At 36.6% G+C, this 21644-nt stretch overlaps 3 protein-coding genes across 7 annotated transcripts; all 3 read left to right on the forward strand.

The window, feature by feature from the left end:
* The first annotated feature begins 4203 nt into the window (after window positions 1-4203).
* LOC132053915 (uncharacterized) lies at window positions 4204-5069 on the forward strand. Its single transcript, XM_059446008.1, has 3 exons — window positions 4204-4503; window positions 4582-4734; window positions 4833-5069. The coding sequence occupies exons 1-3, from the start codon at window positions 4204-4206 to the stop codon at window positions 5067-5069; spliced, it is 690 nt and encodes a 229-aa protein (XP_059301991.1).
* Window positions 5070-8555: 3486 nt separating this feature from the next.
* On the forward strand, window positions 8556-13728 carry LOC132052167 (uncharacterized). 5 transcript variants are annotated; one of them, XM_059443559.1, is made up of 4 exons: window positions 8556-9595; window positions 10176-11490; window positions 12736-12828; window positions 13299-13728. In XM_059443559.1, the coding sequence occupies exons 1-4, from the start codon at window positions 9023-9025 to the stop codon at window positions 13316-13318; spliced, it is 2001 nt and encodes a 666-aa protein (XP_059299542.1). In that variant the 5' UTR covers window positions 8556-9022; the 3' UTR covers window positions 13319-13728. The 5 variants fall into 5 exon arrangements, with proteins under 5 accessions (XP_059299542.1, XP_059299540.1, XP_059299543.1 ...); XM_059443557.1 differs by having other exon boundaries at window positions 8557-9595; window positions 13265-13728; XM_059443560.1 differs by having other exon boundaries at window positions 8557-9595; window positions 12745-12828.
* Window positions 13729-15894: 2166 nt separating this feature from the next.
* LOC132052170 (2-alkenal reductase (NADP(+)-dependent)-like) lies at window positions 15895-18740 on the forward strand. Its single transcript, XM_059443564.1, is given in 2 exon segments — window positions 15895-16172; window positions 17222-18740. A coding segment is annotated over 1 exon segment (1032 nt). The 5' UTR covers window positions 15895-16172; window positions 17222-17499; the 3' UTR covers window positions 18532-18740.
* The last annotated feature ends 2904 nt before the right edge of the window (window positions 18741-21644 follow it).

The following is a 21644-nucleotide window of genomic DNA, read 5'->3' on the forward strand; positions in this document are numbered from 1 at the left end:
ATGTCATTGTCCCGTTTAGAGGGCGAGACCGCACGAAGGCGCCCCCGAGGTAAGTTTTTTTTGATTTAACATTAGTTTGTTATTTTTGTTAGTCTTTTATTGTTAACTAGTTAAATTCTTTTTATAAGCTTTCGTATGGACGCCGTATGATCAGATTTTCGGTCGGGCCGGGCCATTTTGTAGGGCTGGTGAGCACATGTGGATGACACGGTGTCCATTTGTCACGACCCAAACCCCGTGGCCGCGACTAGTGTCCTATCTGGACACCCATACGTACCTACCTGACCAATCTGGCATACTAAACAGCTAATTCTGTTTAAATATTCATAAATTCATACAGATATAAAATGAATCGCACGAACATACATATGCATATATACATACTTAAACCTGTACAGAAGCCGTTAGGGCTATCATAATAAGCAGAATTACTCAATTCGCAGACTCGTACTTACTTACCAGTACAGTGACAACCCACAACCCACAAACATGTCTACAGGCCTGCAACATACATAACGAGAATCCGAAGACGGGACGGGGGCCCCGCCGTACCCAAATAAGCATATGAACGAGAATGTATGACAACAAAAGTATATACCAAAAGTATAAGCTCGGATCAAGGCGACTCCAAGCAGGAACGGAGACAGTATCATATCCTACGCGCGGCGTATCACGCGGTGCGTGTCGTACACTCGCGGGCATGTAAAGCGCGACCCCGAGGAACGGGGGTCGACGAAAAATGTACCGAGTATGTAAAGCGAAAAAAGTAACAAGTATAACCATAATCAAAGACAGGAGTACGAAACATAACGGACGGATTTTGTGGTTAGAATACGAAATACAAAAGGTAATACCTTGTCCGAGACCTCGTAAAACATAATGCATATCGGATCATATAATGTCATGCAAACATGTATCGTGTCCCGGCCCTCTGATAAGGGACTCGGTAAGTGAAGTCATGCATAACAAAATCATGTATCATGTGTGCAAATGACGTGTCCCGGCCCTTATTAAGGGACTCGGTAATGTGGAATCATGTCTATCAAAATCATATATCATGTATCCATAACGTGTCCCGGCCCTCTACTGCGGGTCTCGGTGAATGATAGTCACGTGCCGTCCTGGCTACCATCCCCGTATCATCACATCATAGTCATATACGGACAACGTGTCCCGCCCCGCAAGTACGAGGGACTCGGTGAATAATGCAAAGAAGTGCGCACGAGAACATGTCCCGGCCCGGGGCTCGGTGAAAAGACATATCATAACTTGCACGAACGAGTAATGCGTAAACATATGCATGTAAGTCCGGACAATAGACAAATCAAACAATATGTCATATTACATACCTTTCGGATGACGTGATGATTATGTCAAAGCGAAATTTTGAGATTGTTCGTACGTAACAAATATATCACAAGGCTCACGGAATATTCATAATGATCATTCTTTAACAAACGGAACAATTTAAATGTCAAATCACTTCAAAGAAGTCGGATAACAATCGTAGTATATACGTAGGCCCTTTTTGGGGATGGCACGATTACTTACATCGAGTCATGTTTCTAGGATCATAACACATATCGGAATATATCATAGACTTGTCATATCTATCATTCGACAACGGTACAATGATCAAAAGATTCCTTTAAGCATTGTATAGAAATAAATCAATTAAAACCATAGTAAGAGGTCTCGGAGTCTGTGGGCCCACCTCGGGTAAATCGAGGTGGTGAACTCGAATTATGGATCATAAACCTTATGGAATCGTTCATGAGAGTTTTGAGACAATCCGAGTCCATTTGCGAAGGTTGCATACACACAAGTCACTTTGATGACAATTTGTAAGGAAACTAGTTCAATCGCGCTGAAAGAAATGGGGGCAATTTCAACTTCGGGTTTCAGGAGACAGAGTCATATCTAAGGCTCGCGTCCGAGCCTAATACGGTTAGGACATGCCAAAGAATAGAAGGGAAGACTTTACATACCTTCCTTGCCCTTTACGCTTGCCAAAACTCCAATCCCGTTTCGTCAAAAATCTGCAAATGGTCACTTTTACCCGTTACTATTCATGAGACTTGAAATCCCAATCTTGGGTTAATAATTGTCTACCGAAATTTCGGAAAGCACCTCCCCTATAAATATGTCACCCCGAGAATTAAACTCATCCAAAACAATCAACAACAACCCAACAACATCAACAATTACAACAAAACACAATATAATACAACTAGCCCACTTTCCAACATAATACAATAGTTTCCATTCCGACTTCACATTTTCAAATCAATATCAACATGCTCTCATTCATTACGGACCAAGATCATTACAATATAATCCGGAAGCATTTCATAGCATTTCTACAATATATTCTCAAAATATACAAACATACAAACTTTCCACCAAAACCGTAATTCCTCCGACACTTCTAATTTTTGGCATACTTATTCATATCACATTCCATCTTCCAAATTCATCAACAAAAATCCTAATTTGCACCTTAACATCTTTATTATTACAATGACATAAAATCACTCCAAAATGACATAACCTTCTACATTTCATTTCAACACCAACCTAAACCATTTTGCCTTCATTTACTCTACAAGGATCACAACAACACAACTAACACATTAAACAACATTAATCCATTCCCATTTCATCATAACATGATCCCACGGCCAACACTCAACTTACAACTTCCATCAATTTTCATTCAACTTTCATTCTCAATGTAGAGTCTACAACAACTACAACTAGAATACCACATAAAATTCAACCCACCTTGCCTACACAACCATGCATACACACGGCACACACGCACGCACACACATTCACCATGCCAACTTCCATATTTCTATATTTTCTACTCAATCACATATACTACAACGCAAACAAACCTTCATAACATAATTAGAAGGGATGAATTCTTACCTTCCTCTTCAAGTTTCTTCACTCCACCAAATTACTCAAACGACGAAACCAATGGGTTATCTTCCGAAATAATCGCACCACGTTGTAGAGGGACCTTGAATTGGTATAAATATCACAAGAAAATAATTTTAGAACCAAGATTTTTGAAGGTTGATTTTTCTTCACCTTGGCCGAATGGCCTTGATGTTGTTCTTGCAATTTTTCTTGTTTTCTCCTTCTCTCAACTTGTCTTGAAATTTCTAGAGAATTTCATGAGTCTTGCCCCTTTTTATTTAGTTGTCACATGACCATGTCACATGGCTTGGATTTAAATTTTGTCCAAGCCATGGCCGGCCACCCTTCTTGGGTTGGGCTTGGCTTACTACATTTTTTTTTTTACTTTTCCAAGCCCAATTTCCTTAGCCCATACCTTGGTGATTCATGAAACCATTTTCCAAAATTCTAATTTTGCCCTTAGACTTTTCCAATATTTTCACGTCTAGATTTTCCATAACCAACTTATGAACCAAACAAGATCAATACATTATATTGTCCTTAACTTGTCTCGAAAATCCCGAGATTCCCAAAGGTGAAAAATACGGGTTATAACACCATTGATCCATATGGACATCGTTGAGCATCACGCGCCCGATCGCGTGTTATGGCAGTTTGGACATGTACAGAACATACCAGCGACTACATGTTGGGAGCACGCCCACTATACTAGGGACGAGCGTCCGATCGACAATGCGGCATGGCGGGAGTGTATGTACCAGGAAGTCGATGCATGGAACGCAAGGATGACGACTCTAGCGGCGGTCGGACATGACACTCCGGTCCATGAGTACATGACGTGGCATATGCATATCACTCGCTCCTTGATTGCCAACTCCCAACCGACGCCTCGTCCCGATGGCGAGGATATGCATCACTCTCGGGGAGTGTGAGACCTTTGGTAAGTTTTATGAGTCTTAAACTTAATCCATCGTCTTATTATGTATAACTTCATGAATTTATTTAATTCTTAAAATTTACAAATATATGCAGCTATGGAAGACTTTGATGATACGCCATGAGAGCATTTCCCTTACGGAGTCCACCGACCCCGGGATAGCGGCATATGCGGCACGGATGGATTCGGCTTACCGACAACGGTATGACACGGGCTGGGAGTGGCATCGTGTCTCGATGAGGATGTTCCCGAGCACCGGAGGGTGTTCCGAGAGGGTGGTAGGGCGATACGGTGGTTTACTACTATGGAGGTGATCCGGTTGGCGAGAGGTCTAGTAGATGAGCTTTGACAATATAGCCCGTCGGCTCCGTCGGCTACGGACATCCGTCGACTTCACAGAGACACTGGATATACGCCGAGAGATGTTCCCGCGTTATGATCCTTGGTCATCATTTCCACAGGTGCCAGTTAGTGATCTACATATGGGAGACGGACATGAGGACTTAGACTTAGATATTATTTTCGATGACTCCTTTCTTCGTCCTACAGCCAGGCCTACGGCACCATCTGCATCTCCGGCTCCGCGAGCCGCTCAGGACCCCTCTCACATGCCATCTCAGGAGCCAGTCGACGCACAGGTTTATTTTTTTACAATAAAATAATGTATTAATTAATTATTTTATTAATCTAAACTAAATTATTTACATGTATTATAGGTTCATTCTTCTGCGCCTGTGGACCCGTCTCCTCTTGTTCAGATTGACCCGTCTCCACCTCCAGCTACAGCTCCGGGTAGCGCTCAGGAGACCGTTGAGGAGCCAGCTAAGGAGCCCTCTGACCAGCCATCTCAGGAGGCCGTCGACACACATGTTTGTTTTTTTACAAAGAAATAATTTATTAAATAATTGTTTATATATTATTTCATGTTTAGTTTATGAAACATTAAATTGTTTATATGTTATTTCAGGTTCATTCTTCTGCTCCTATGGTCCAGTCTCCTTCGATTGAGTCATCTCCTCAGGCACCTAATGAGGCTACTCAGGTTTCGACCGCCGCCGTCTCCCACAGGAAGCATATTTTCACCCCGAGCCTGCAGAAGGGAAGAAAGAATGATCATGACATAAATCATCCTGTCATTAAGAGGAGGAGAGAGGATTCTGATGATAGTGAGGGTGGTGGGGTTAGGAGGATCCTTAGGCCTTAGGAGATTGTGTATTTGTAAATAAAATGTACATTTTATGTTAATATTATATATATTTTTGGATATTATTTTTTTAATTATAATTAGTTAGTTTAGTATTTATTATCGATTCATAATAACTCGTGCGACATCCTATATTAATTAGAACCCTATAAAATGTGACAATTAAACTTAAAGATATCAAGTTTCCAAACTTACTTCGGAGCACTTTATAACCCCTAAAACGACGATTCAAACATATATGTATACTCAGGGGCGGATCTATGTAGGAGGGTCCGGATGCCACGGCACCCGGACTCCTCGGTTTAAACTCTGTCTGCACATGTCTGTATGTATAAGAAAAAGGTTAAATCTAAAACTCGCCACCCATAGTCCGATGTGAGCGTCTGGTGCCACTGGCAAAGGGCTAGCTATTTGACCCCAAGTGACTGAGTTCGATTCACGCTTGCTCCATATTTTGATCTTTTGCTTTCTTTAGGTTACACCATATGTCTTCACTTCAGTTCTTTTCTTTCTTTTTCTTTAATTTATCTTGACTTGGTATTCTTCTTTCTTTGTTTAAATAAACTTTGACTTTTCTTTAACTTCCTCTTTCATTGCATACCAAACAGATAAGTACTAAATATTTAAAAAGTTACATTAATACAAATAAAAATATGTTTGAAAAGTAAAATATAAGTTTAAAAAGAAATTACTATTTTAAAGAATAATGAATGTTGAGGCTAAAATCTTTGGGTCTCAAATACATATGATATGGCCAATAACACACAACAGGCAATGGAGTATGAATACTGAGGTAACACTAGGAAGATCGTTTATACAAGTGTTTCTAATAGAAATTTTTTATTTCTCCAAATTTTAGAGAATAAGGCATTTTATCACGTGCAAAAAAATAAAATTAGGACACTCGGAAATCTTTAATCTCACAATATTTAAAAGAGAACATAACTAAATAAATGTATATTCGATCAATTATCTATATAAATAAAAAAAATGCATCCGAACTGAAGCCCAAAATTGAACGAGCTGACCCATTTGTCCTAATTGTGGCACCTGGAACCTCCAAATCCTAGATCCGCCTCTGGAGTATACTTGATTTAATGAAACGATATTATTGTATGCTAAAAAAAAATATTAAGTTCTATATAAAATATTTATATTCCGACGTTTTGAAACGTGACTAGTCTTCGGTCAAAAAAAAAAAAAAACTTAAATATAACAAGTTTTCAAACTTACAATTGATATGTTTAGCACTATTACAATCTCAAAAAACGACGATCCAAATGTATATGTATACTGATGTAATGGTGATATTATTGTACACTAAAAAAATATAAAGTTCTATATAAAATATTTATATTAGGTGTTTTGAAACGTGACTAATCTTCGGTCTACGGAAAAAAGCTTAATTTTGAGTTTGATTTCCAAAGAATAAAAGCTGGGGTGGGGGTGGGGGGAGGGGGGTGGGAAGAGGGTTTCACGCACAAAATCTGTGCGTGAAGCCTACTCTGGTTTTTTTTTTTTTTAACAGGTTATAAAAGTTTTTTTTTTATATCTCATGAGATGGGATAAAGTAATCTCAGGATTAATGGGATAAGATGGGATATCATATCCCATCTTTAAGTTTGGGATGCACTTTATACTTTGTTTGGTACAAGGTATAAATTTATCCCATGATAAATTTATACATTTTATCAAACATGGTACAAAATTAATCCCATAGTTAGTGCTGGAATATCCTAGCTAAAACTGTGTACCAAACGGCCCCTCACAGTCCTCCCATGAGGATTTAGCTTGTAACATGTGCTTTTTTTATGATTACAAATATTACGGGAACCTTTCTTTTTGATTTAGTGTAAAACAAATATCACGTAACTTTGTTTAATGTTTTTTTCTTTCTATTTCATCGACTAATAGAACAAACTAATTTAATTAAATTATGTTTCTTTAAAGAATGTGAATTGAGGTTTTGAATTTTATGAGTTCGTCTTCTGTATTTTACCACAATTTATATATTTTTAACACATATATAAGGTCTAAGTCAAAGTTACTAAATTTAAACAAACCCATAAATGATGTACTAGGTCAGCTCCTGTTTCCACCCGATGTCTGATACCTTCTTTAGGTCTCGACTATTCTCGATTTGTGTTGCGTAAAACTCATTAAAAGGAAAACGTCGAGCGCGAGACCCGGATGAAGGGTTCCTTTCTGTCTCGTCTTAACCATTGGTGGTTCATTGTTCTCAATGTTATTCCATCATTGACAAATCCTATTTTCAGCAAAGACCTGCAACAAATCAGTAATCCATTTTATATCCTCAAAACATGCAAGGTGGCAGGAATAGACGTTGGATGTTCATATATGGATGGGATATGTACATCAACGAGGTCCAAGCCCATTTATCTGGATCATCTTTTGGGGTGGTCTTTAAATTTTGCCTTTCATATTTGTGGGTCATTTTTTTTAAAAGTACTTATTTTTTCAATAAGTGCTTATTTTAAAAAAGTGAGGTGTTTGGTAAAGCTTTTGGGAGAAAATAAGTGCTTTTGGGAGTCGCTAAAAAAAATACAAAAGCACTTTTTTAAAAAGTATTTTTTAAAAATACACATAGAAGCACTTTTTAAAAGCTTGGCTAAATACTAATTGCTGCTCAAAAGTACTTTTTAAATTAATTGGCCAAACACAAACTGCTTTTAGCCAAAAGTACTTTTTTGAAAAGTACTTTTTTCAAAAGTACTTTTTAAAATAAGTTGTTTTTAAAAATAATTTAAGTTTTGCCCTTAGATACACAGGTTGGGGTTCGAACCCCGGCTCAGGCATAAAATAAAAAAATAATTTCGCAAGGTAGGGCTGGGGGGAGTGTATGCCGGATCCGGCATAAAGTCCTTAAGGAAAAACTAAAGTTATGCAGGAGGGGGCATAACTTTTCCTCAAGGCATAGTTTAGTTATGCCTTACGGGGCAAAACTTTTAATTAAGGCATAACCAAAAGTATGCCCCATAAGGCAGAACTTTTTCTTAAGGCATAGACTTTGCCTTATAAGACAAACTTTTAGTTATGCCTTAAGGAAAAGTTCCGCCTCATAGGGCATACTTTTAGTTATATCTTATGGGGCACACTTTTAGTTAAGGCATAACTAAAAGTATGCCCCAAGCATAACTAAAAGTATTCCCTATAAGGCGGAATTTTTCCTTAAGGTATAACTAAAAGTTTGCCTTGAAAAGTAAAAAAAATAAAATATATGTCTCAAGGCAAAGTCTGCCTTCCTAAGATAACTTTAGTTTTTCCTTAAGGATTGTATCTGGGATCCAAGATACAACTCCCGAATTCTACGCTTGTGAAATTATTTTTTTATTTTATGCATGGCGGGAGTTTGAACCCGAACCTCGGATATCGGCAATAAGCAAAACTTAAAGAACACAAATATGAGGGGCAAAATTTAAAGACCACCCCAAAAGAAGGGCAATCCGTGAAAAAAAATGTCAAATCAACGACCAATTGGATCGACCGGGCCCATTCTACCTTGCCCGAGAATCCCTCTCAACACAACAACAGCAACACCCCCTCTTACCTCGACCAATCCAAACCGTCCACGTGTCAACAACCATATTCCCTCTCCCCAGCTTCCCTTTGGGACGTACCAGACAATTGAACGTTGAACTTGATCAAGACAAAAAGCAAGAGAAGGGTCACCATTGTTGATAAAGAGGAGGAGGAGGAGATTAAACAATCCTCCTAATCCATCAACCTTAGTCCCGACCCATTTGCTCAATTATTATTAAATGTGACCTTTTAGGATCGTATCAAATTCAACGTGAATGTACTATATTAATTATTTTCATACACATCTTTTCTCTCTCTTTTACATAATATATATATGTATATATAATTCGAGCAAAGGGTCATTCTATCGTGTTTTAGCGGAGGCTGATGTCCGAAAGGAATATCGGATTTGAATGATGATGGCTAATAAGGAGGGAGTTGACTCATTTTCTCAATTCCGAATTAGGGTACGGCAATCAAAAGGAAACCAAGAACTGAATGATGAGTTGAAAGTAAAAGCAAATGAACTCGAGAAGCTTTTCGCCGAGCATAAACTACGTACTCCTCCTGGAAATAAATCTAATTCTACCCCCAGAATTACTAGGCATAGTTACATGCAAAGCTGGCCATCCATAGACAATGCTTTTGTCGATCAAGTGTTTGACCATGATACATTTATGGGACCTAAAGCTACATCTACTAGTATTAATATAGACAAATCGGTTGCCTCGTCTCGGACAAAAGTGATTCATAGGAACTATTCTGATGAGCTAATTAGTTTTTCGGATGGTTCTCCAGGGAAATTTTATGATATGTATATGCAAAAAAGGGATGCAAAACTTAAGGAAGAATGGAATTCTAAAGGACCAGAGAAGGAAGCCAAGTTGAGGGCTATGGAGGATAGCCTTGAGAGGAGTACAGCTGAAATGAAGACTATTGAGAGACTCCGATCATTTAACTCCAGCTCGATTTTTAGCGGAGATCAGGTATAATTCCGAGTTCCTTTCTACCTATAGATGAAGCAATTTCAGAAACATTGAAACAATATGTACGCTTTTCTGTTTCTTGTTAAATCCTCTTATCCTGATTTTCTTATCATAATTGGGTTTTCCTTTTCCTGAAAAAGAAAACTGTATTATCCTTAGTTGGCTAATCCTTTTTTTGGAGGAAAACGTTTTGAACTTCCATAAATTGATGCTCCTTCCTTCTCACTTGGCAGCATCCACAGTGTAGTGTTAAGGGCTTCGAGTCCTGTTTAGGGGGTGAATTTGTGAGATACAAGTGTCACCCTTTCACTAGTGTGAACTTTATTTTTCTGAGTGAATTTTGTGCGGTTATTTCTCTCGATATTTTGTACTCTCTTTAATATAGAGGATTGCTCTTCTCTGACTGTGGTTGTAGGTCGATTGACTAAACCACGTTAAATTATTGAATCCTTTGGTGTATATCTCTTTTGTTGTCTGATTCATCTTCTTTCGAGGTTTGCTTTGTTAGCTTCCGCATGACACCTATTTATTTCGGTCCTAAAATATCCTAGTGTTGATTGGTTCTGTTTCCTTTTGACAGCAACATTCAGTACTATTTGGGCAAAGTGATGATAGAGAAGATACACCTGAATTTTTGAAGCAGAAAAGAAATGATGAACTCAGGTCTTCCAGTGAAACATCTTTGGAAGAAGTTTCTAAGCATACTACTCCGAGGAAGAAACAACATTTACCTATCAAAACTTCATCCAAACCTCGCACCATAGTAGGATCTGTTCCAAGGTCTCCTATGAAGGTTTCTAGTAGTCCTTCCTTTCGGCGAAGATCTCAACCTGAAAGTCCACTTGCACGCTCTGTTCCAAACCTGTCTTGCATGAGAAAGGAAAGTGCAGAGCCTTCTTCTCCATCAGGTAAAACAACGACTCGGTCACAATCCAAAATGTACTCACGTAGCAAATTACTGCACTCACAGTCCTTAAGAAAAAACACTGCTTTGAAATCTGAGGGTGTTATTTTAGCACCTCTCAAATTTGACAAGGACAAGATGGAACAAAGTCCTAAAAGTGTAATTCCAACACCTCTCAAGTCTGGGAAGGACCAGATGGAGCAGAGTCTGAGTGATAAATTTCACAACATTTCAGATACAAAGACTTCCCTAAAGAAGGGAAAAGATGCTGACTTCAGTTCAAGCGGTGGTTTGATTGAGTCTAATGTTGCATCTAGTTTTGCAAATAATGATAATGATGATGATGATATGGAATTGGATTCTGATACCTCGGAGGATAGAGTTGAGGAAGACTTTGAGAACATGACATCTGCAGTTGATGAGAATTTCGATAATGGGACACCAAGACCTAGCCACGAGACGGAGAAGTTGGTAAATTCTGGTTCAGAAAATAGACAAGTCCTCCGGAGATCATTTTCTCAAGTTTGCTATGCTTCGGAAGCTGGATTATTGCCTTGTTCTGTGCCTTCCAACTTTCTAAATAGTCCAGTCTCGCAGACTCATCAGAACCCTTTTTCTTATCCTCATGAGATGTCTGATGTTGATGCTTCAGACTTCTACTCTCCTGTGGGAAGTCCTTCATCCTGGAATTCACATTTTCTGAGTCCAACACAGACTGATGATGCTGCTAAAACGAGGAAGAAATGGGGAACCTCCTCTCAGAATCCAATCCCTATCGTAAAATCTTCTCAAACTTTATCTCCCAAGGATAAGGCTAAAGGATTAAAACGGTTATTAAAATTTGGGAGCAAAAACCGTGGCACTGATAGTTTGGTCAAAGACTGGATTTCTGCTACTGCTTATAAAGAAGGTGATGGCAGAGGAAACGGACGGGATCCTCCTAACTGGTCTGATTGTAGCTCATATGAGGTTGAGGTTTTCAGCAAACGAGGTGAGATATGATGTTTCATTTTATTAAAGAACACCATCTTGTTTTCCTTTTGATGTATATTTCACGGCTTCCCTAAAATTGATTTAAACTTTTACACTAGTTGTTAATTGTTTCTAATTTTGTCTTTAACCGTCTTATATGATTATTCCAGCAGCACCATATCGATGATTTTTTTTTGTGATCTACTGCATGAAGCATCTTGATTTCTACCAAATGCTATGAGCTGAGAATACCAAATTTTCAGGTTTACTTATTGAAGAAATTGGACTTATCTGAATAAACAAAAACAACAGTTTCACAGGGGTGTAAGACGAAGAGTAAACGTATTCAAAATAACTTGAATATACCGTCACAATAGTTCTAGTAAAGGATAAGGAGCGTGACCAATCACGCATTGCACAATATAGATATATATTTGGTTCCCGCAGGAAAATGTATCAAAGGCTGCAGCTTTAGCTTATGGTGTTCAATTCTGTTTATACTGTCTGAGATAGTTCTTCTTCCTATTTGTTTTTCTACATTACAATATGAAAGAGTAACAGTTAGCACATGACAGTGCTAATATATACTCCCTCCATCCCAGTTTTTGTGGCACCGTTTCACTTGTCACAAAGCTTAAGAAAGAAAGAAAGACTTTTAAAATTTGTGGTCTAAATCTAACCTTAGACATTTGTGTGGATAGAAACCATTTCATTTAGGGTAACGGGGGAATTTTAAAGTTAAATTGTTTCTAATTATAGAAAGGTGACATTATTTTTAGAACAAACTAAGAGGAATGTGTGCCACGTAAATTGGGACAGAGGGAGTATCTTTCTGGTGTTTCTAGTTTCTTTAGGGAAAATCCATGGATGATATCAGAAGTTTATTGCATAGGAAAACTTTGGAATCTAAGGAGACCCTAGTTGTTCCAACTTCATCTGTTTCTGCTTGCTGTTTCACAAAATCGGCTTAGTTTCATTTGCTTTAAGTTTAAAGTGTAGATCATAAAATTGAAGTATGCAAATTTAAATGAGAATCTTCGAAAAGCTTAAGTTAATACAACAACAACAACAAAATACCTAGTGTAATCCCACAGGTGGGGTCTGGGGAGGATGGTGTGTACGCAGACCTTACCCCTACCTTGAAAGCTTAAGTTAATGGTTTTCCAAATTTATTTTACTTATGTGTACATCCTTTTCATTTGATGTTAATTTTCCAGTGTTCCTTTTCAACTTTTGGTTTGAACCTCTGACTCAATGATCTTAGTTTTGGCAGTTCAACCCTTGCATAGTTCTATTCCGGCACCTCCAGCTAACTTCAAACTGAGGGACGATCATTTACCAGGGAGCTCAATAAAGGGTGAACATTTAGTGTATCATTGATCTTTTCCACTTATTCCTCTGTGTTTTCTGTTTTGTCCAATAAATGCCACCATTAGAAGAAATATGTGCATTTTCTATAAAGTAATTAGAAAAGAAAGGGTAAGAGTCTTCATTGGCATAGTTTCCACTTAGTTTCATAATCCTAAAAACAGCTCACAGTTTTTTCTGCTACTATCTTCCTGAGTCAAAGAGTACTCCCTATTAGCACAAGAGTGATAAACACATTTGTTTCATCTGATTCTTTTGTGTCTTGCGTATTAGCCAATGCCTAAAAGTTATATTACATTGATGAACGATAGAGCAGTGCATCATCAAATTTCTAACATATCTTCAACTTATCAATATTTTCTGCAGAATTCTCTTTTGAAAAAGTATTTATGTGTTAACTTTCATTTATTCTTATTATTTCACAGCTCCAAGATCATTCTTTTCTTTGTCGTCATTCAGAAGCAAGGGAAAGGACTTGAAGCCAAGATAAGTCTCGCGAAGGACAAAAGTTCCAATGATAAAAAACATGGAATTGCCTTGATGACACACATTTCAAATCATATTTTTTTCAGCCAGAGCTTGAGGTATGTGTGTGCCATGTACAACCTACAATCATCTAAATACAATTTATTCTTGTACATGTTGTAGTACTATATCATTGGGCTCGCTAGGCCTTGCTTGTACTTTCATTCTTGTTGTTTAAGTATATAACGTTATTTATTTCCTTGAGAAGACAGTCCCCACAGGCTGAATGTTGATGTGATATTGGCAGTTAGAGAATTCTTCTTCTATTTTTATCTTCTGTATTCAAGCTTGATTTTTGTAAATATTAAAAGTTGGGTTTATGTTCAGAATTGAATATCAGCAGTTTGGAAGGAGTTGAGCTATTTTATTCGTGTGTAATATTAAATCTAACATTTCTTGTTATTGAGCAGAACGGTGGCTGCAGAATACAGTAAATAAACGGGGATTTACCCAGTGTTTAGCAATTAGCATTAGGAGATATAACTGAAGATTTGAATGTTTTAATTGGCGGGAGAATTAAGCTGGAGAGCGAGAGCACTTGCAAAATTCTTGAAAGATCAGAGTTCCAAGTAATTCAGCATGTGCCCTGCTTCTCCAGCTTAAATAAATCGTCCACCTAAAATATTTCTCAACCATTTGCGGGTTCTTAAAAAGAAGAACATACAGTGATAGTAGGTTGATGGCTAGTATAAATATAGTCTAATTATGATGAAACGTCCGAACACTCCTTAATAGCACGAAATAAATAGAGATGATTCCTACTAATTGGAGATTGAGGCGTATTCACGTTTAATAAGCTTTAGAGAAGCATATTATGCTGGCAATGAGACATATATGCAAGTACTTGTATATACAGCAACAAGTTGCTTCACAAAAATAGTTCCCATTAAGAATACTTAGTAGTATTGGTTAATCTTGTGATTCTGCTGGGAAATACACTGGGCCAGTGTAGTTTATTTTAATCAAATGCAGATAAGGCCAAAGAAAAATGGATTGTTTGCTATGGTGACTGTTGAAGTTGGCAGCCAAAAAGGAAATCCATAAAGCCGAGTTGAGAGTTGAGACGCCTACTATTTCAAGAATAATGAGATTTCTTTACCAAATGCAACTAAAAGAGTAGAAAGGCAGGCCACCCACCTCAGTGGTCTAAATAAGTTCTGGTACTGTAGATAAATACCCTTAAGATACCAAATAAAACATTAAATTAAAATTTGTTAGATAACTAAGCTTTTGATGGAAAAAATTAGTACTAGAAAACAAACCTTTTCTTTTATGGTTGAACACATGGAGCTTGATTTATCAGCAATCATTTTGGAGTGTGTTTGGTGTGGACGAAAATATTTTCCAAAAAATGTTTTTCTAATTTTTTTCATGTTTGGGTGTCAACTTTTTTCAAATACTCCTTTTTTCAACTTTAACCAAATACTCATTTTTTCAACTTTAATCAAATATTTGTTCAAGTGGAGCTGAAGCATTATACACGATCTTGTATTGATAATCAAGAGTATAAAGAATATAGGCATAATACATAAACAGACACTCAAGCTTGGCCTCAGTTGACAACTATATAGAGGTTTGGGTTAAAATTATCCCTTATCTATGGGAGTAGGTTTATTTTGGTCCCTCAAATATTACTTTGAGCATATTTGATCCCTTATCTATGGGAGTAGGTTCATTTTGGTCCCTCAAATATAACTCTAAGCATATTTAATCCCTTAACTATGCTAAAGTGAGGCACTTTTGATTCCCCTAATAGAACCCGTTTAAAAGGTAACGGTGCTAAACCAATGTGACACTCACGTGACTTATAAGAGGCTAAACCCATTGGACAAAAATACTAAACTCATTCTTTAAAACAAGCAGAAACTTTATCTAATATATTGAAATTTGCATTCACATGCTTCTAAATGCAAATTAAGATAATTTATAACAGTTGTTAAAAAGAATTTGATTTTTTAATATTTAACAAAAAAAAACTTTATATTCACATGCTTCCAAAATAAGTGGAACGGTTCCATGTGTCTTGTCGGATTCGTTTAAGAGTTGGTTATCAACCATATGATCCAAATACACATGAGTATCACATGGATTTAGAATGCCAATTACTTTTAAACGGGTTCTATTAGGGGACAAAAAAGTGCCTTTAGCATAGTTAAGGGATTAAATATACTTAGCGTTATATTTAAGGGACTAAAATGAACCTACTCCCATAGATAAGGGATCAAATATGCTCAGGATAATATTTGAGGGACTAAAATGAACTTACTCTCATAGATAAGGGACAAGTTTAACCCAAAACTCCAACTATACACTTTAACTTTGAGGATGCACATCTAGATATCTTAACTCGTTTTCATTCTGTGGGTTGAACAATCTAACCTATAAAATGATCATCTAAACACCTCTAAAATTTATGTGTCACGCTAGCATCGGATGTCCATGAGACATGGCAAGTTGAGGTGTCCATCGGCTATCAAGAAAATAAGTTGTGAACTCTTTTTTCTATGTTGTGAAATATCTTTAATGAAGTTATGTTGATACGGTACACCTCAGCTTTGTGTTTCACAACAAAAACGTTGTAAAATTAGTGGTCGAAATATCACTACTTAGATTATGTCAGACTCTTTACTTGTGGAAACGGGTATTTACCCGATTCCCTGAATCCGATTTCATTCATTTATAACTATCACCCAACCTTCATTTTGCTGAAACCGATCGGAGTTTACGAGAGGATCAAACAAAATCAAAACTCGAAAATTGGAAGTACTATAGATCAACAAATAAAGGGTGCGCCAACGCGTATGATAGGTAATTTAATCTATGCTATGCAGATGATTTTTTTTTCAATTTATTAATGTAAATATGCTTGTTTGCCTATTGTGTTCTCATGCAATTCCCGCAGTACATTTAGTTTACCTTAATTTGTCTTTTAAGGATGAATATTTGCGAACATTTACTAGGGAACTCTTTTAATTGGAATGTAATTCAGATTTGATATGTTCGGTTAGATTGCATAGCTGTGCTGTGTTGTTTACTATGCAAAATTCTGAGTTTCCACCGAAGTCCCTTTTTTTTTTTTTAGGTCAAGAGCTACTAAAGTTTTAAAAAATTATCCTGAGATTGCCCTAATGAGCTAAGTAAAACTATAGTAAGTATTAGTGAAAATGCACCTGAATAGAGCTGAATGGTTTGACATATTCACAGTCGGGCTCAAGGTGATGTGCTATTCAGCCATTGTTGATTGATTGAGCATTTCTTAGAGAAAATTAGTTCAACGGGGAAGGCGTTGTGGGAAGAATCTTTTCTATGAAGACCTCTAAGAGCTTCTACATTGGACCAATGAGACCATCTAAACTATTTATTGAAATTGGCGACTTGGAACTTGTGAATAATGCATTGTTGTTGATGTTATTATTTTAATAGGTATGATAACAAATTTTTGCATTGACCAGGGCATAATTCATAAGTTAATATATACAGTCAAACCTCTCTATAATGCCGTTGTTTGTCCGGATACTTTTTGATTGCTATAGCGAAATGTTGTTATAGGGAACACATAATATAACATATCATGAAAAATCGGTTCAAATGTCTTTGGCTATTATAGCTAAATGTTGTTATAGAGGATGACTGTTATAGAGAGATCTGACAGTAGTCTAGTACTCATAATAAAAATGCATAAGTTAATATCATTTGTGGACCTGTGTTATATAGATCAGGAATGAAATGATATATCTAGAAAATGGTTAGACTGCAGAGGCTGACTGAACCTAATTATGTAGTCCTAAATTGATTGAAAAATCGTTAGAGAAAAATATTTTTAGTGATGCAATATTTTGCTCTCCTTTCCTTACCAGGATCTAGCTTTCTATTCATGACGTGAAGCTCTATAACTTGAGCATTTGGATTCATCTATCATGGAGTTACTACTTTGTTACGATTCTTTCTTGTGCTGAAGAACTTGTACATTTAATAGTGGTTTAAGGAAGTCCTACATTCTTTACAAATTTTGAATACCGCACTTGGTGCTAGTGTATGATTTTCTGGAACTTTATGCTTAAAGCCAAAGTTGGATCTCAGGACAATTATCACTTCTACCACAACCCTTCATTCACATTGAACACAGAAGAAGCGAATGGCAGAAGAAGTGAGCAACAAACAGGTCATTCTAAAACACTATGTCACTGGTTACCTTAAGGAATCGGACATGGAATTCAAGAATACCACCATCAAACTGAATGTTCCAGAAGGTTCTAATGCTGTGGTTTTGAAGAATCTTTACTTGTCCTGTGACCCTTACATGCGTTCGCGCATGAGAAAAATTGAGGGTAGCTATGTTGAGTCCTTCACTCCTGGCTCTCCTATCACGGGATATGGAGTGGCTAAAGTTTTGGAGTCTGGTGATTCAAACTTCCAGAAAGGTGACTTAGTTTTGGGAAGGACTGGATGGGAGGAGTATAGTATTGTAACAGTTACTCAGACTCTGTTTAAAATTCATGACAAGGATGTCCCTCTTTCCTACTACACAGGAATCCTTGGGATGCCTGGGCTGACAGCTTATGCTGGTTTTTAAGAGGTTTGCTCCCCCAAGAAGGGAGAAACTGTCTTTATTTCAGCTGCTTCTGGAGCAGTTGGTCAGCTTGTTGGGCAATTTGCAAAGATGCTCGGTTGCTATGTTGTTGGTAGTGCTGGAAGCAAAGAAAAGGTTGATCTGTTGAGGAGCATGTTTTGTTTTGATGAAGCTTTTAACTACAAAGAGGAGCAGGATTTAGATGCAGCTCTGAAGAGGTACTTCCCTGATGGAATTGACATCTACTTTGAGAATGTTGGAGGGAAGATGCTTGATGCAGTTCTTCTGAATATGAAACTCCATGGCCGTATTGCTGTGTGTGGGATGGTCTCGCAATACAACCTTGAGCAGACTGAAGGAGTGCACAACTTGTTCTGTCTCATCACAAAACGAATCCGCATGGAAGGATTTCTTGTTTTTGATTACTATCATCTCTACCCTAAATATTTGGAAATGATCATTCCACAAATAAAGGCTGGTAAGGTTGTGTACGTGGAAGACGTAGCTGAAGGCCTCGAAAGTGCTCCCAGTGCTCTAGTTGGTCTCTTCTCTGGTCGCAATATTGGAAAGCAAGTAGTGATGGTTTCGCGTGAATGAATGTACACAAATGTTAGGATGGTGGTTGATGTGCCAGTTCTTGTTTTGATTAGGGAACGTACGTTTTGATTGCATGATTTTGCTTAATGCATATGTAGTCTGCTTCAAGCAAAAAAAAAAAACAAAAAACTAATTCTGATATGATTTATATAGTATGTAGAGGACGAACTTTGAGATGAACATTAATAAAGATTTTCTCTCTCCTCTCACTCATATACACACCTAGGTATGGTGAGAATTCTTTGAGCATGCATGAAAAATAGGACTTACCTGCATTGCTGGTTTATATTTAGGAGACATAGATAACTGAGATTTGAATGTTGCAATTGGCGAGAGAATTAAGCTGGAGAGCGAGAGCACATGCAAAATTCTTGAAAGATCAAAGTTCCGAGTAATTTAGCATGTGCCCTGCTTCTCCAGCTTAAATAACTGTCCACCTACATATATTTATCAACCATTTGCCGATTCTTCTGACTCCCCTAAACTTGCTTCACAAAGGGTTCCCGTTCTCAAATTCTGAAAACGAAGAACATATAAAATAAATGCAGAGATTCAACAGCTGATTCCAACTAATTGAGGATTAAGGCGTATTCGCTTTTAATAAGCTTTAGAGAAGCATAAATGTATATGCTGGTAATGACACATACATGCAACTAGCAAGTACTTGTATATATAGCAATAAGTTGCTTACTTCTCTGGTTAGATGGGTGGTTGATCTTGTACTGCTTTTGCTCTGGAAATACACTGGGCCAGGGTACTGTATTTTAACAAATGCAGAAAAGGCCAAGGAAAATGAATATTTTGTTATGGTCTGTTGAAGTTGGCAGCCGAAAAAGGAAATTCATAAAGCCCAATTGAGACGCTTTTGAGAATGAGATATCTCTACCAAATGCAAACCTAATTAAAGAGTGCAAAGGCTGGCCACCTACCCTATTGGTCTTAAAAAAGGTTCTGGTACTGTTAGATAAATACGCTTTAGATGCAAAGAAAATATCAATATTTGTTACATTACTACGGTTTTGATGAAAAAAAAAATTAATGCTAGAAAACAAGTTTTTTTTTTTAAATGGTTGAACTATGGAGCTTGATTTATCAGCAATCATTTAGAGCTAGCTAGTTCTCCAGACAAATGTTTTTATATCCAACTGTTTCGTGGAAAAGAACAAACTAGACATGCTAATAATGTATCACCCATTTTATTTTAAAAAGTCTTTTTTCTAAAAGCGATTTGCGTTGTCAATTAATTTAAAAAACTTTTGAAAATTAGTGTTTCTTTTAAAAGTCTTTATGTGTATTTTTCTCAAAAGTACTTTTTAAAAAAGTGCTTTTGGGCAAAAGTTATTTTTTAGCACGGAAAAAGTGCTATGCGCAAAAACACTTATTTTTGAAAACGGCCAAACATCACTTTTTTAAAATAAGCACTTATTGGAAAAATATGTACTTTTGGGAGAAAAATAAGCTTGGCCAAACAGGCTATAAGTTGAAATCGGAAAAGGTCCCAAATTTTGAATTATACCACGTTCGAATATTTGTCCTAAAAGGTAATATGTGGTTACATTGCTTCGTACTACTCCCTGCGTTTCTAAATAAATTATGTTTTAGACTTTTCATTTCGTTTCAAAAAAAGTGGTGTCGTAGGATTTCAAGAAGAAATTGATGTTATTCTTCCAAAATTATCCTTATTTATATAATCGAGAATCATTAAGTAGCTTTTCTTTTCTAGACATTTAATTAGGGGTAAGTTAGTAAAAACACTCTTAATTTCTTAGGAATGAACACTTTCTTAAGGAGTGTGTATAAGCTAAAAATCTCATTTATTATGAAATGGAGGTAGTATTTAGTTTGCTAAGCTTGACAGTTTCATGGACATGAAGAGCGACAAACTTCTTACGAGTGTGTGATGCAAGTGCATGTAACCCATCCTAGCTATTGACTCAACTATTAGTATGTACACTTGCTTAATTAGTACACTATATATATAGTACATCAGGTTGTTCATAAAAGCCAAATTGATCTCTTCCCAGAAAAGCTTAGATGAAGGAACCTTGGGATGCCGACTCCAATTTTTTTGTCATGTACGATCAATACTAAAGCTGGCCGTCCTATCTCATTTACATTCTTGATATCCCATCTTTGATCTTTATCTTAGTAGTCTTCTAGTGGCACATTTAGATTCAAAGTATAGGGAGACCGGCAAAAAAAAAAACTTACCTAAATAAAAGAAATATTTGGAAACATTAGTTACATGTTTTGTGTTGTGGGGCCGATATAGAAGACCCGAAAAAATCAAATTAAACTGAAAAGTTGAAAAAAGCGAGATTGAAACTCAAAATAAACCGATCCATATACACCCCTAAATGAGAGTATAAAAAAGTAACATTGTGAAATATTTTGACTTTTTTTTTTTTTTTAACGTTATGGAATATGTTTAGTGAAGTTATGTTGATACCGTACCTCATACTCCCTCCGGATAAAAAAAAATGTCCACTTAGCCTTTTTCTTTCTTGAGTAAAAAAAAGCGTTCACTTATTAAATCAGAAACAATTAACCTTATCTTTCTGGATTTGCCCCTATTAAGTGTTATGTGATCAAATCCCAAGGCCTATTTAATTAGAGGTAATTTAGTCAATTTACATATTTTTTTCTTGGAGTGAATAGTTTCATAAGGCGTGCAAATGGCTAAGTAAACTCTTTTTTTTTTAATCCGGAGGGAGTATTTGTTTTACAAAATTTTATTACTAATACTAAGGAGCCGTTTGGACATGATTTGATCTCATGAGATGAAATCATGTTTAGATATGCAATTTGAATTTCTTAAGTTACAGTTTTTTTTATAAACATAAAAACCCCACAAGTTATGAAAACCATCAAAATTTTCCTAATTCTTATACAATCTTACCAAATGAATAAATCATAGTTCATAATAAAATTAATACGCTACTTGAATGCCTTTCTAAAAAATATAACATTAATTGATCAAACTTTAGTTCAATAAAAAGAAAAATTTAACATGAATGGTAATGTAACTACTCTTTAATATAATCCTCACATGGTAAAGCAATCTCTTGTAGAGCATGCATTTTCCGATTGGTAAATATATCTATTAACTTATT

This window comes from Lycium ferocissimum, chromosome 4 (genome assembly GCF_029784015.1).
Source record: "Lycium ferocissimum isolate CSIRO_LF1 chromosome 4, AGI_CSIRO_Lferr_CH_V1, whole genome shotgun sequence".
Classification (NCBI taxonomy): domain Eukaryota; kingdom Viridiplantae; phylum Streptophyta; class Magnoliopsida; order Solanales; family Solanaceae; genus Lycium; species Lycium ferocissimum.

Bases quoted from the DNA above. Each gene is read 5' to 3' on its own strand.
- LOC132052167 (XM_059443557.1), top strand. From the start codon at position 9,023: ATGATGATGGCTAATAAGGAGGGAGTTGACTCATTTTCTCAATTCCGA. The intron at 9,596-10,175 runs GTATAATTCCGA...TCCTTTTGACAG, and splicing joins CGATTTTTAGCGGAGATCAG to CAACATTCAGTACTATTTGG. The intron at 12,829-13,264 runs GTGAACATTTAG...ATTATTTCACAG, and splicing joins ACCAGGGAGCTCAATAAAGG to CTCCAAGATCATTCTTTTCT.
- LOC132053915 (XM_059446008.1), top strand. From the start codon at position 4,204: ATGAGCTTTGACAATATAGCCCGTCGGCTCCGTCGGCTACGGACATCC. The intron at 4,504-4,581 runs GTTTATTTTTTT...CATGTATTATAG, and splicing joins AGGAGCCAGTCGACGCACAG to GTTCATTCTTCTGCGCCTGT. The intron at 4,735-4,832 runs GTTTGTTTTTTT...ATGTTATTTCAG, and splicing joins AGGAGGCCGTCGACACACAT to GTTCATTCTTCTGCTCCTAT.